The sequence below is a fragment of the Cebus imitator genome, unplaced genomic scaffold, assembly GCF_001604975.1.
Source record: "Cebus imitator isolate Cc_AM_T3 unplaced genomic scaffold, Cebus_imitator-1.0 Scaffold206, whole genome shotgun sequence".
Lineage (NCBI taxonomy): Eukaryota > Metazoa > Chordata > Mammalia > Primates > Cebidae > Cebus > Cebus imitator.
In genome coordinates this window covers 3,673,212-3,687,593 of record NW_016107521.1, presented here as the reverse complement: position 1 = coordinate 3,687,593, position 14,382 = coordinate 3,673,212, and the positions used below count along the sequence as shown (strand labels likewise).

General features: G+C 40.1%; 1 protein-coding gene across 1 annotated transcript; it reads left to right on the top strand.

The window, feature by feature from the left end:
- Positions 1-450: 450 nt before the first annotated feature.
- Positions 451-1,529, top strand: LOC108317742 (olfactory receptor 1L1-like). Its single transcript, XM_017548398.2, is given in 2 exon segments — positions 451-919; positions 922-1,529. Coding segments are annotated over 2 exon segments (1,077 nt in total).
- Positions 1,530-14,382: the final 12,853 nt, after the last annotated feature.

The following is a 14,382-nucleotide window of genomic DNA, read 5'->3' as shown; positions in this document are numbered from 1 at the left end:
TTTTGCCTCTTCATACCTATCCTTTCACTTAAAGTTTCGCTAAAAAATGAGGAAAATGGAGTAACTGTTGAGTAATCTCATATTTTAATGTCTTTTTAGATCACCGCCAGCCTCCAGAATAATTGACACAGAGAGAAATAATTGAACTAAAGGAAATCATTATTACATTATCTGGAAATGAAGTGAGAGATGAAACTGTTTTTTATCCTGCCATAAATTATCTACTGAAAACCCTTAATACAATACATAGATATAGAAAAAGAAGAGAATAATTTCTCCAGGATTCCCCTCCTCTCCTTCTGGGAATTCTCTTGCACTCACTTCTTCCTCTTTCTCTATATCTCTTCTTTTCTCCCTTTCCCATTTCCGTTTCCCTGTAATTTTTTTTCTTTATAGTAGGAGACCAAAAGGAGATTAAAATATATATTAATTTCTAAATACCCCACATTGATGAAAAGAAGTCACAATGCAGGTAAATGTAACATTTTAAATTTTTTAATTGCTGATAAGAAGAATAAAAGGAAATTTTTGGGTCAGCTTATATCAGATGTTGGAAGAATCTGTTACAGTGACAGTTTATTTTTAGGTGAACCCATGACTATGAGAAGAAATAACCTAACAAGACCCTCTGAATTCATCCTCCTTGGTCTCTCCTCTCAACCTGAGGATCAGAAGCCACTCTTTGCTGTGTTTCTCCCCATCTACCTTATCACAGTGATAGGAAACCTGCTCATCATCCTGGCCATCCGCTCAGACACTCATCTCCAGACACCCATGTACTTCTTTCTAAGCATCCTGTCTTTTGTTGACATTTGCTATGTGACAGTCATTATCCCTAAGATGCTGGCGAACTTCTTATCAGAGACAAAGACCATCTCTTATGGTGAGTGTCTGACCCAGATGTACTTTTTCAGTCTTTGGAAACAGACAGTTACCTGCTAGCAGCCATGGCCATTGACCGCTACGTGGCCGTATGTAATCCCTTCCACTACATCACCATTATGAGTCACAGACGCTGTGTCTTGCTTCTGATTCTCTCCTTCTGCATTCCACATTTACACTTCCTCCTGCACATTCTTCTGACTAATCAACTCATCTTCTTTGCCTCCAACATCATCCATCACTTTTTCTGTGATGATCAACCAGTGCTAAAATTGTCCTGTTCCTCTCATTTTGTCAAAGAAATCACGGTAATGACAGAAGGCTTGGCGGTCATAATGACCCCCTTTTCATGCATCATCATCTCTTACTTAAGAATCCGCATCACTGTTCTAAAGATTCCTTCAGCAGCTGGAAAGCGTAAAGCATTTTCTACCTGTGGCTCTCATCTCACAGTGGTGACCCTGTTTTATGGAAGCATTAGCTATGTCTATTTTCAGCCCCTGTCCAACTATACTGTCAAGGATCGAATAGCAACAATTATCTACACCATATTGACTCCAATGCTAAATCCATTTATCTATAGTCTAAGGAACAAAGACATGAAGCAGGGTTTGACAAAGCTGATGCACAGGTTGAAACGTCAATAAAAGACCTGAGGTCTTAAGAGAATATCACAGATCTCTTGCTTTTGACTATAGGTTATTAATGGGTACGTGATTAGATTCTGAAAGGATAGTGCCTTCAATGATGGAGTTTCATTTCTTATAGAAGAATGTTTATTGCATGTGTTGAAGCTACTCCTGAATATAATGCCTACCAACTAAGTTTGATCACTGCAATCTACTGAGTAACCCTATTCATGCAGCTGGGTTTCCTTGTGTAGTAATGTAAAGCTGCTTGAAGGTCTTTGAGCTACTGTACGTGTGTGAGAGAGAGAGAGAGACTTCATCATATTAGCCCAGAGGCTCCTCAATAACAAGGTCTCTTTCTCCCATTATAAATGTCAGAACTGTGACTCCTTCCTCTGCATTTTCTCAAAGATTAAAGCCTGGCTTCTACAGTTGTCATAGTCTCAACAAATAAAATCACTCCACTAGATAACTCTTAGTGAATCAGTGTCAGGTCATGTTCCTAAGAGCATGGCATCTCAGTATTCTTCCTACTTCCCACCTGGCAAAGCTGACCATACCTTAAGTCTCTCATTAATTTCATTTGACCCAAACTTAACTGTACCGTTTTCCCAGGAAGTTATGTGTTAGGTCCCAGTAATCTTAGTAGCAGATGACTCCAACTGCTGGGGTAGTTCTTTTTCTTAACAGACTTAAGACAGTCTTCTAACCAGAAAAACTGATTGGGTAGGAAAAAACACTTTTGCTCATTTGTGAGTTCTGAGAAATATTAATCACTGCTAGTCCATGAATTATTTTGCAAGTCAGAGATTTATGAATTCATTTGCTCTTTCAACAAATTTCTACTTCTGATACACCAATGCACCAGCCTATCGGGCTTAAAAACAAAGATAATGTGCTACATGATTTAAGTCAACAATCTGAAGGCCAAAGATTAGCAGGGCCTAAGGAAATAAAATAACACCGGCAATACAAGCTTTTGGAGGGCAATTTCCTGTAAATTGGATTGTTGTAGGTTTGTAAAGTAGAGAGAAACACAAAATTTTAAGTAACAGGTGTCAAATAAAAATCAAATCTGGTCTTAGGTAAGGAGAAATTTTTTTTGAAAGGACTACTGCAAGAGGGACACATGGTCTATAGCAATAATGCAAGGGAGATTATTGCACTAGGGAGAATGCCTCAATTGTGAGACCAACAAAACTGTCAAATGTCAGACAGAAAAGAAATTTTCTTTCATAAAGAGAAGTGAACATGAATGAGGCTAGAAAGAAACAGATATGCAGAAGTGGAATGAGCTAGTGACGGCAGCAGGACTGAAGAGTTGATCAAAGGATGTATTTTATCAGCTGATGCTCCAGAGGGTTCATAAGAAGGGGTTATATGTTAACTCAGATTGAGGGTGGGTTGAAGTTCATTCCTTTCCAGAACACAAATGAGTGGAGGGATTTCTTGAACTGTCACTGTTTTCCAGGAGCACAGGGCTCAGGTAAAGTTCAACATTGTCACAGGGATTTGCTGTAAGAATTTACAAGGTAAAAAGAAGACATAAATCTCAGCTGCACAGCCACATCTCACAGAGGAATAAAAAGCATGGCTGGGCCCCACAGAGTTGGAAGGTAATTCAGGGTCTGGAAGGCTACTCAGGGAAAAACACAAGATTCATGAACATGTCATTTTAAGACACTACCACATTAAGTACAAATAAGGGGGCCATGGTTATGAGAATTACACAAAAGATAAGAGGCTTCTCTCTAAAACACATTCATGAGGATGTATGGGAGAGAAGTCAATCAGCTAGAGTTAATTGGAGATTATGTGGTGATAAAGTAAACATGGAAACTTCCCAGAGACATGTTTGTCAGAGGATATTTACAACAGCTACAAATGCTCCCTTAATGCAAGTATAACTGCCCCCCCACAAAAAATAAACAGCGAAAAATACTCCAAACATCGTAGCAAACCATATACCACAAAGGGACTGGACTGCCTTATGTAAGTAACTGGAGAAAGACTCAGTTACACATCTGGGTCAATATGGAAAATAACAAAAGCAAAAGCTTGCAGGCATTGGTTATCAAAGATTATAAGCCTCTGGGATTTGCAGAAACATTGGCAAATAGCTTAAACTTCCACCAGCCAAGCAATTGACAGGTTCCTGAATTCAGTCTTACCTGAATGTTCAGCAGAGGGTTGCTGCTGATCTTTACACTATGTAGTAACAGCCACCAAGCATTGAGCTGCAAAAGGCACTCCAATGCAGCACTTTACATACATTATCATACTAACTTTCTATCTACTTTTTGAGGAAAGTACAAATTTATTGTAGCCATATGTCAGATGTGATGAGAGTCAGAAAGTACAAATAACTTGTTGAATATCAAACAACCCTTAACAACAGATCTGAGAACTTAAACTTGTTCTGAAAATTGTATTTTTCGCTCTTAACCCCTATCCTGCCTCCCTAAAGGTACCTACGTGTCCATAAAGACAAATTTCTTCAACTTACTAATTTTCTTAAAAAAAACAAAAACAAAAACAAATCTAGGTCAGTGAGATGGAGCTTTATTTTCATTCTTAAAAACAGAAACCCAGAGGCACAGATGACCACAAGGACATAAACTTCCTAAAACTGTGCAAAATTCTCCATAATAAGTTGAACTTCTGTGTGTTGTGAAATGGGAACACTGAGACACATTTACTTAGCACTGAAGGGGCAGAAAATCCCTCAGTGATAGCTGTATCTGTTGAGTGATTTTATGTGCCAGAATTGAAACATATTTTAATGATCAGAATAATACTATGTATAATATTATCATCTGATAGTAACACTATCATCACGGCCACTTTAGAGATGAGGTAGCCAAGTTTCAGAGGAGTTAAAAGACTTCCCCAGCTATGACATAATCAATATGGAAGAATAGGAGATACCAGCCTTTATCTGTCCACCCCAGCCCCCAAAAAATCAAATATAGGCAGCAGTTCACAAACCAAAATAACCCAGAGGGTGCTCAAGGGGCCATTTAAGAATCTGCAGCAACACAGTGGTGCAAGAAGAAAAATAAAAAGAATGAGAGGAATATATGCACATGAAGGATCACTTGTGAGATCAATGTACCTGAAACACCTAGAGATGGCCAGGTACAAAGAGAAAAGCCAAGGTCATTGGTATCAGGCACATTGTGGGAGGCACCATGGTCCCTAGTGAACTGCTCTACAGAAAACTTCGGCATCTTTGTCACTAAGGGAACCAAAAGTCATTCCTGCCAGGGAACCCCAGAGAGGAAGACTTGGCTTCACCCACACACACACCCAAGAAGTAGCCACCATTGTGCTATGCCAGAACCAGAGCCACCACTCCTCTCAACCCCAGATATGTTCCTGACCACTAAACTGCAGCTTCTCCATGAGTGCCTGCATTCCAGACCTTGGCTCTGTGGTTGTACTATATGTACCCATGCCTCAGATAGCAGAGCCACCACCATAGCAATTTAGTTTACACGCTGCACCCTAGAATTAAGATCTGTCTGCATGTATTCACATACCAGACGTCAGCCCAGCCACCACAGAGAACTAGTGCATGACCTGGAGCCTGGAGCTACTATAACTCTGCACAGGTCCATGGCTCCCTGCCTGCTTCATAAGCACCCATGCCTTGCATATTATTACCAACACAACAACAGGGATATCTGCACCCCGGGCACTAGTGCCTTTGCTGCTGTGAACTTCAGAGCCATGGTCCTTCCACATATGCCTGTGCTTTAAGCCTTGGCTCACTGGCTATTCCACAGGTACTGCTTATCAGACACTAGTATTGCTGCCAGGGCAGGCAGGCCCATGAGCCAAACCCAGTGGCACGAGACACCCTTTAGGTCATGGTTTCCCAAGTAAGACAAAAAGACTTCAGGAGAACTTGAGCAGCCATAAACACCAAACACATCAAAAGCCCTTACTGCTGCTGCAGGCACTCACATCATTGATCACTGTCCTGTAAACTTTATCAACACTGGCCACAGCTGACATAGCTGTACAGAGACTATGCTGCTGCACTCTCACCAGAGTCAGAATTGCTGCACCCTACATAGCCAGCACCCTTGCATGTTCCCATAAAAGAAGATCCTTCCCCACCATCTCAGAAATCAGACAGACAGAGGGGATTATTTCACAGCCTTGAAAAGTTTGAGTGTGTAGTCTGGATGGCAAGCAAATTCAAGCATTAACAGAAGACCACAAGAAACGTGAAAAACAAGGGAAACATATCATCACAAAAAGAATATAATAATTTCCCAGTAGCTGACCCGCAAAAATAGCAATTTCTGAACTGCCAAAGAATTCAAAATAATTGTTTTAAGGAATCTCAGCAAAGTCCAGAAGAAGACAGAGAAAAAAAATTCAACAAAATCAGTAAAACAATTAATAAAAATGAGAACATTATAGATTGAAACCATAAAAAATAAATAAGAAATTCTAGAGCTGAAGAATACATGAGTGAAATAAAAATTCAATGGGGAATACAGTGAATGTAATAAAAATGAAATAGTGTCAATGGCAGATTTAATTAAACAGAATAAAAGCCTGTAGAATTGAAAACAGGTCATTTGAAAATATACAGTCAGAGGAGAAAACATGAAAAGAAATGAAGAAAGTGTATGGGATTTATAGAACAACATAATGATAGCTTTCATCTGCATTATAGAATGTAAATAATGTGTAGAGAAAGAAAAAGGGATAGAAAGGTTATATAAAAAATAATAGCTTAAAACTTCCAAATCTGGGAAACAATATAAATATGCAAGTACATGGGAGTCCAAGGTCTTTAATCAGATTGAATCCAAATAAGACTACCACAAGACATGAAATCAAATTATAAAACAAAACAAAACAAAAAAAAAAAACAGAGGATCCTAAAAGCAGCAAGGGAAAAGAAACATTATCACATTTAATGGATTTCCAGTAAGGTTAGCAGCACGCTTTTCAGCAGAAAACTTACAGGCCAAGAGAGAGTGGGATGACATACTCAAAGTGGTAAAAAAAAATAAAAATAAAAATAAAAAAATTGCCAACTAAGAATATTGTGACCAGCAAAGCTATATTTTAGAATGAAGAAGATATACTTTCCCAGAAAGGTAAAAGCTGATGGAGTTCATTATTCCCAGAGCTGCCTACAAGAAATGCTAAGAAGAGCTCTTCAAGCTGGAAAAAAATGATACTAAATAGTAACATGAAAATATAAAACTCACAGGTAAAAGTAAGTACATTGCCAAATTCAGAATAGTCAAATTCTGTAATGTCTACATAAACCAGTCATAATTTTAGTATGAAGGTTTAAAGACAAAACTATTAAAAATAATAACAGCTGCAATAATTTGTTAAAGGATACACAATTTAAAAAAGGATGTAAATTGTGACATCCAAAACATAAAATGGAAAGGGCAGAAGTATGAAAAGGTCATTTTTTAATGTAATTAAACTTAAGTTGTTATCACCTTAAAATAGCTTGTTATATATAACTACAGAATGTTTTAAGTAAGCTTCATGGTAACCACAAAACAAAAACCTATAGTAAATGCAAAAAGTGAAAAAAGTAAGGAATCAAAAGAAACTACAACAACAACAAAAAATTACCAATTGAAGACACAGAAGAATGAAACTAGACCCTTATTTCTCACCATATACAAACATCAAATCAGAATGATTAAAGACTTAAGTCTAAGACCTAAAGAAAATATTGGCGAAAATGTCCAGGACATTGGTCTGAGCAAAAATTTCTTAAGCAATATCCCACAAGCACAGGCACCCAAAGCAAACATGGACAAATGTGATCACATCAAGTTAAAAAGCTTCTACACAGCAAAGGATACAATCAGCAAAGTAAAGAGGCAACCCATAGTATGAGAGAAAATCTTTGCAAACCATATATCTGATAAGCAGTTAATACTAATATCCAAAATATATAAGGAACTCAAACAGTTCAATAGTATGAAGGCAAAAATTTGGTTTTAAGGTGAGCAAAGGACCTGAATAGACATTTCTCAAAAAAAAAAAGACATACAAATGGCCAACAGGTATATTTTTAAATGCCCAACATTACTAATCATCAGAGAAATGTAAATTAAAACCACAATGAGATACTACTTCACACCTGTTAGATTGGCTGTCAGCAAATAGATAACTATTGCAAAGATGTAAAGAAAAGGGAACAGTTACATACTGTTAGTGAGAAAGTAAATTAACATAGCCATTATAAACAACAGTATGGAAGATCCTCAAAAAACTGAAATTATTATTATTATTATTTTAGACAGAGTCTCGCTCTGTTGCCCAGGCTGGAGTACAGTGGTGTGAGTTTGGCTCACTGCAGCCACCACTGCCTGGGTTGAAGCAATTCTTCTGCCTCAGCCTCCCAAGTAGCTGGGACTACAGGCGCACATCACCATGCTCGGCTAATTTTTGTATTTTTAGTAGAGATGGGGGTTTCACCATATTGGCCAGGCTGGTCTTGAACTCCTGACCTCGTGGCCCACCCACTTCGGCCTCCCAAAGTGCTGGGATTACACATATGAGCCACTGCCCCTTGCCAAAAAACTGAAATTATTAATACAGGAGTTAAAAATAAATTACTTAGGCAGTTAGCAAGGGTGAACGAGTTCTCAGTGGGAATTTTCCTTTAAAAAAAAAGCAGCTCCCAAATCATTTCTTTTCTAATAAAAAGCAGCCTGAAAAATCAAGTTGCAAGCATAGGTAGGCAAGCTGGAACCTTACATAGGTAAATGCCAGCAGCTATGACAGATGCCAGGTTTATCCAACATGGAAACTCCCTCTTCCCTTCTTCTTGTTGCCAGGTGTGTGAGAGTCACGGCTGGCCAGGTAAAGGCTCCATTTGCATAATAAAAGATTAAAGTTGAATGGCCCGTTTCTTCACAGGTTATGTTAATGGCACATCTGGTCAAACAAAACCCCTGAGCCCTATGTAAATCAAACACCTACTCCTCAAGCCCCTCCATAAAATTGACGACTTGCGCCAAACCGGGAAAGCCACTTGGATGCCCCCTTCCTCTGCATAAGAACGCTCTCTTTTTCTCTTTCTCTGTTCTTCCTTACGCCTATCAAACTTTCCACTCTTAAACCCACACCAGGTGTGTGTGTGTGTCCCTGTCTTTGTTCTCTTTATTGTGAGACAACAAACCTCAGGTATTTCCCCACATAACAAAACCACTTCAGTATAACTACCATAGAGTTCAGCAATCTCATTTCTGAGTACATATACAACATTACTTAAATCAGTCTCTCAAAGGGATATCTGCACCCCATGTTCGTTGCAATATTATTCACAGTAGCCAAGATACAGAATCAACCTAAATACCTATCAACAAATGAATGGATAAAGAAAACGTGGTAGCTAGGCACAGTGACTCACACCTGTAATCCCAGTACTTTAGGAAGCCAAGGCCAGATGATTGCTTGAAGCCAGGAGTTTGCAACTAGATTGGGCAACATAGCAAGACACCATCTCTACAAAAAAAGTTTTTAGTTAGCTAGATGTGGTGGAACATTCCTGTAGGTCTAGCTACTTGAGAGGTTGAAGTGGGAGGATTGCTTGAGCCCAGGAGTTAAAAGCTGTAGTGAGTTTTGATTGCATCATTGCACTCCAGCCTGGGCAGCATAGTGAGGAAAGAAAGAAGGAAAAGAAAGAAAAGGGGAGGCGGGCACCAACATGGTCAAGAGAAGACAGCACCCAAATGCAGCTCCCAGCGAATGAGACTTTGAGGGCTAGAGGACTTCACGATTCCAAATGAGGTGCGGGATGCGTTTCTGTGGGACTGGTAGGGCGCTGAATTTAGGCCCAGGGAAGAAGACGCAGGGCGTGAGCCGCCCAGGGGGCAAATCTAAAGCGGGGGATGGGGGGTGCATGTCCCCACCTGAAACGTGCAGCTAGCTCGGAGGTGCGGGGGAACTTAACCCCCTCAGCACTCTGTTTCGGATCCTGTGCTTACCTTATCCCTCCTGCAACCTATGGTCCAGGAGAGCCCTGCCAGATGGTGGGGCGCCATGGGTAGTCGATGCAAATCTGAGCAGCCGCTACCGCGGGGCGTGGCAAGTTGTCCCAGGGACTTGGGCGAGAGTTTGGACGAAAGGCAGCGGGAAGGACCCTCCCACTGAGGAAGGCAGAGTAGAAAGCAGAGAGACAGACCATAAGGCCTGGCAGGCCCCACATCCACAGAGCTTAAACTGAAGCCCTCACTAGAGAGCTAGGCAGCAAATACACCAGTTTGACCCTAACCAGGAAGATCGAGCTCTGGGAGAGGCCAATGGGAAGGCGGAGCCAATCTCACCTGCAAACAAACCCCAGCGAAGGACCACCCACCCAGCAACCTGACTGAACCAGAGAGAGCCCAGCAACGCCCTCTATAGGCCAAAAAAGATATAGCTCCAACCGCAACAGAAAAATGTCCACCTGAAATCAACAACTTCGAAGATCAAAGGGAGAGAAATCCTTGAAGATGGGGGAAAAAAAAGAGCACAAAAAGGATGAAACCGTCAAGGAACAGAACCCCTTTTCTCCTCCCAGCGATCACAACTCCTCATCATCAAGTGAACAAAAAAAAGACAGAGAATGAATATGACGAATTGACAGAAGCAGGCTTCAGAGGTGGGTAATAACAAACTTCTCTGAGTTAAAAGACCATGTTCTAACCCAATGCAAAAAAAACAAGAATGCTGAAGAAATGTTAGACAAAATGCTAACTAGAATAAGCAGCTTAGAGAAGAACATAAATGCCTTGATGGAGCTGAATAACACAGCACAAGAATTTCGTGAGGCATACACAAGTTTCAATAGCTGAATTGATCAAGCAGAAGAAAGGATATCAGATACGGAAGATCAAATCAATGAAATAAAATGAGAAGGCAAGATTAGAGAAAAAAGAGTGAAAAAAATGAACAAAGCTTCCAAGAACTATGGGATTATGTGAAAAAACCTAATCTACACTTGATCAGCGTACCTGAATGTGACCAGGAGAACGAATCCAAGTTGGAAAACACTCTTCAAGATATTATCCCAGGGAACTTTCCCAACCTAACAAGGCAGGCCAACATGCAAATCCAGGAAATACAGAGAACACCATAATGATATTCCCCAAGAAAAGCAACCCCAAGGTACATAGTTGTCAGATTTCACCAGGTTTGAAATGAAAGAAAAAATCCTAAGGGCAGCCAGAGAGAAAGGTCGAGTTACCCACAAAGAAAAGACCATGAAACTCACAGCAGATCTGTCAGCAGAAACCCTGCAAGCTAGAAGGGAGTGGGGGCCAATATTCAATATCCTTAAAGAAAACAACTTTCAATCCAGAATTTCATATCCAGCCAAACTAAGCTTCATAAGTGAAGGAGAAATAAAATCTTTTACGGACAAGCAATTACTGAGAGATTTTTGTCACTACAAGACCTGCCTTACAGGAACTACTGAAGGAAGCACTAAACAGGCAATGGAACGAACAGTACCAGCCACTGCAAAAACGTACCAAATGGTAAAGAACAATGAAGCAATGAAGAAACCATGTCTACTAATGGGCAAAACAACCAGCCAGTAACAAAATGGCAGGATCAAGTTTGAACATAACAATATTAACATTGAATGTGAATGGCCTTAACGCCCCAATCAAAAGACACAGACTGGCAAACTGGATAAAAAGTCAAAACCATCGGTGTGCTGTATTCAGGAGATCCATCTCACATGCAAAGACTCACATAGACTCAAAATAAAGGGATGGAAGAAGATTTACCAAGCAAATGGAGAGCAAAAGAAAAGCAGGGGTAGCAATCCCAGTTTCTGATAAAACAGACTTTAAACCAACAAAGATCAAAAGAGACAAAAAAGGGCACTATATAATAGTAAAAGGATCAATGCAACAAGAAGAGCTAACTATCCTTAATATTTATGCACCCAATGCAGGAGCACGCAGATATGAAAAGCAAGTTCTTAACAACCTACAATGAGACTTAGACTCCCACACAATAATAGCGGGAGACTTTAACACTCCACTGACAATATTGGACAGATCAATGAGACAGAAAGTCAACAAGGATATCCAGGACTTGAACGCAGATTTGGACCAAATGGACCTACTAGACATTTAGAGGACACTCCATCCCAAATCCACAGGATACATATTCTTCTCAGCATCGCATTGCACTTACTCCAAAACTGACCACATAATTGGAAGTAAATCACTCCTCAGCAAATGCAAAAGAACAGAAATCATAACAAACAGTCTCTCAGACCACAGTGCCATCAGATTAGAACTTGGAATTAAGAAAAGCACTCAAAACCACACAATCACATGGAAACTGAACAATTGCTCCTGAATGATGAATGGACAAACAATGAAATGAAGGCAGAAATAAAAATGTTCTTTGAAAACAATGAGAATGAAGACACAATGTACCAGATCCTATGGGACACATTTAAAGCAGTGTCTAGAGGGAAATTTATAGCAATAAATGCCCACATAAGAAACAAGAAAAGATTTAAAATCAACACCCTATCGTCAAAATTGAAAGAGCTAGAGGAGCAAGATCAAAAAAACTCAAAAGCAAGCAGAAGACAAGAAATAACTAAGATCAGAGCAGAACTGAAGGAAGTAGAGACACAAAAAACACTTCAAAAAATCAAATCCAGGAGCTGGTTTTTTGAAAAGATCAGCAAAATAGACCACTAACTAGACTAATAAATAAGAAAAGAGAGAAGAATCTAATAGATGCAATAAAAAACAATAAAGGGGAGATCACCACCGATTCCTCAGAAATACACGCTGGCATCAGAGATTACTACAAACAACCCTATGCACATAAACCAGTAAATTTGGAAGAAATGATAAATTACTGAACACTTGCACGCTCCCAAGACTAAGCCAAGAAGAAGCTGAAACCCTGAGTAGACCAATAACAAGGTCTGAAGTTGAGGCAGCAATTAACAGCCTACTGACCAAAAAAAGTCCAGGTCCAGATGGGTTTACAGCCGAATTCTACTAGACATACAAAGAGGAGCTGGTATCATTCCTGTTGAAACTAGTCCAAACAATACAAAAAGAGGGAATCCTCCCTGACTGTTTCTGTGAGACCAACATCATCCTGATACCAAAATCTGGCAGAGACACAACTAAAAAAGAAAACTACAGGCCAATATCCATGATGAACATCTATGCGAAGATCTTCAATAAAATACTGGCAAACCAAATCCAACAGCACATCAAAAAGCTTATCCACCACAATCAAGTAGGCTTCATACCAGGGATGCAAGGCTGGTTCAACATACACAAATCTATAAACGTAATTCACCACATAAACAGAACCAAGGACCTGGTATTAATGCCAGGTACTCTGTCCTCAGTACTACTTGGGACATCTTCCAGGCAAGCCTTCAGAGAGCTTGGAAGAGCTGGGAAAAGAAAATTATTGTCCATCTGAGATATCTACCAAGCTAAGCAGATCTTGTGCTAACTCTGAAGGTTCCAAAAGGAGAATGTGGGGCCACTTGCTGGGGGGAGCAGAGAAAGCGTGCCATTCCTTTGGATCCCTGGAGACAATTCTGCACAAAGTTAATGAATGGTTGTTTTCTTTCTGTCTCCCCTACCAAACACCAGAGACCTAGTCTGAGTATCTTCTGAGTCACAGTCTCAGAAGATACTCTGATAGTATCTTCTGAGTCACAGTCTCAGAAGATACTCTGATACTCTGAGACTGTGGCTCAGAAGATACTCCCATGAGGAAAAACAGGGGCTATAAATATCTACAACTTGTGAATGACGGGAAGAATCCAGGGAAGGGAGCATTCAGAATCAAGGAGCATTGGGAGATTTTCCACAATTAGATACCTTTTTGTATGCAGTTCTTGGCACAGATTTGTCTTCTCTTTGACTATTATTTCACAGAGCAGAAATGAGAGGAATGAATATATAAGGCAAGACAGTAATGTCCTTTCCAGGTAAGAAATCAGCCTAGAGAGTGCCTGGTGAGAAAGTGGAAATACTCTGGGAGAGTGATCTCTGGGAGATAATTAGTTGTCACTGGACATTAAATAAGACAGCAAATTTATATTCACCCTAAATGTAGATTATCTATATTTATACTCTAAAGTCTGATCTTCCTTTACCCTAGCCTACTCCAGAATTACATTCCCCTGACCTCGAGATATGAATTATCAGCCAGAGAGTAGGAAAGCTTGGGAGAGAATTTTCTCACACCCATTTACTCTGAATAATAAACTAGCTTTAGTAAATATCCATTGAGTATCCTTCTGTACAGGAACCATGTGTTACAGTAGGTACAGAGGTGAGGGAGTAAGACACCTTCTCTACCATGGGAGAGTTTCCAGCCAGAGTGCAGGCTAGCTGACAGACAGCCGTGATACAAGGCAGAAGGCCCATGCTCTAGAGGAAGGTTTCACAAAGCTGTGGGACTGAAAAGTAGAAAAGGTCATGTTCCTGTTGGAAAACTCAGGGAAGATTTCACAGAGGAGCTGCCACTTGTGGTGGGTCTTGAAGGATGGATAAGTATTCAAAAGACCCAGATGGGAAGGACAGAGGGACCCTGGGAAAGCATGGAGTGTAGACGGGACCCCTTGTGTTGTCCAGTAAAAGCTGTGCATTGAAGACCAGAGGGAGTAAACCAGAAAGGCAGGTAGGTTGAGGCCCCAGGGTCTTGACTCCCAGGCAAACACTGTTTATTCTCTGTTCTTTCAGCATGCAGAACCATGAGAGACTTTTAAAACAGGAGATGACAGGACAATTGAATACGTTTTCTGATAGAAGGATTCATGCATTTTACATTTTTTATGCTAAACCCGGCAGATTGGATGGGATGGTTATCATTATGG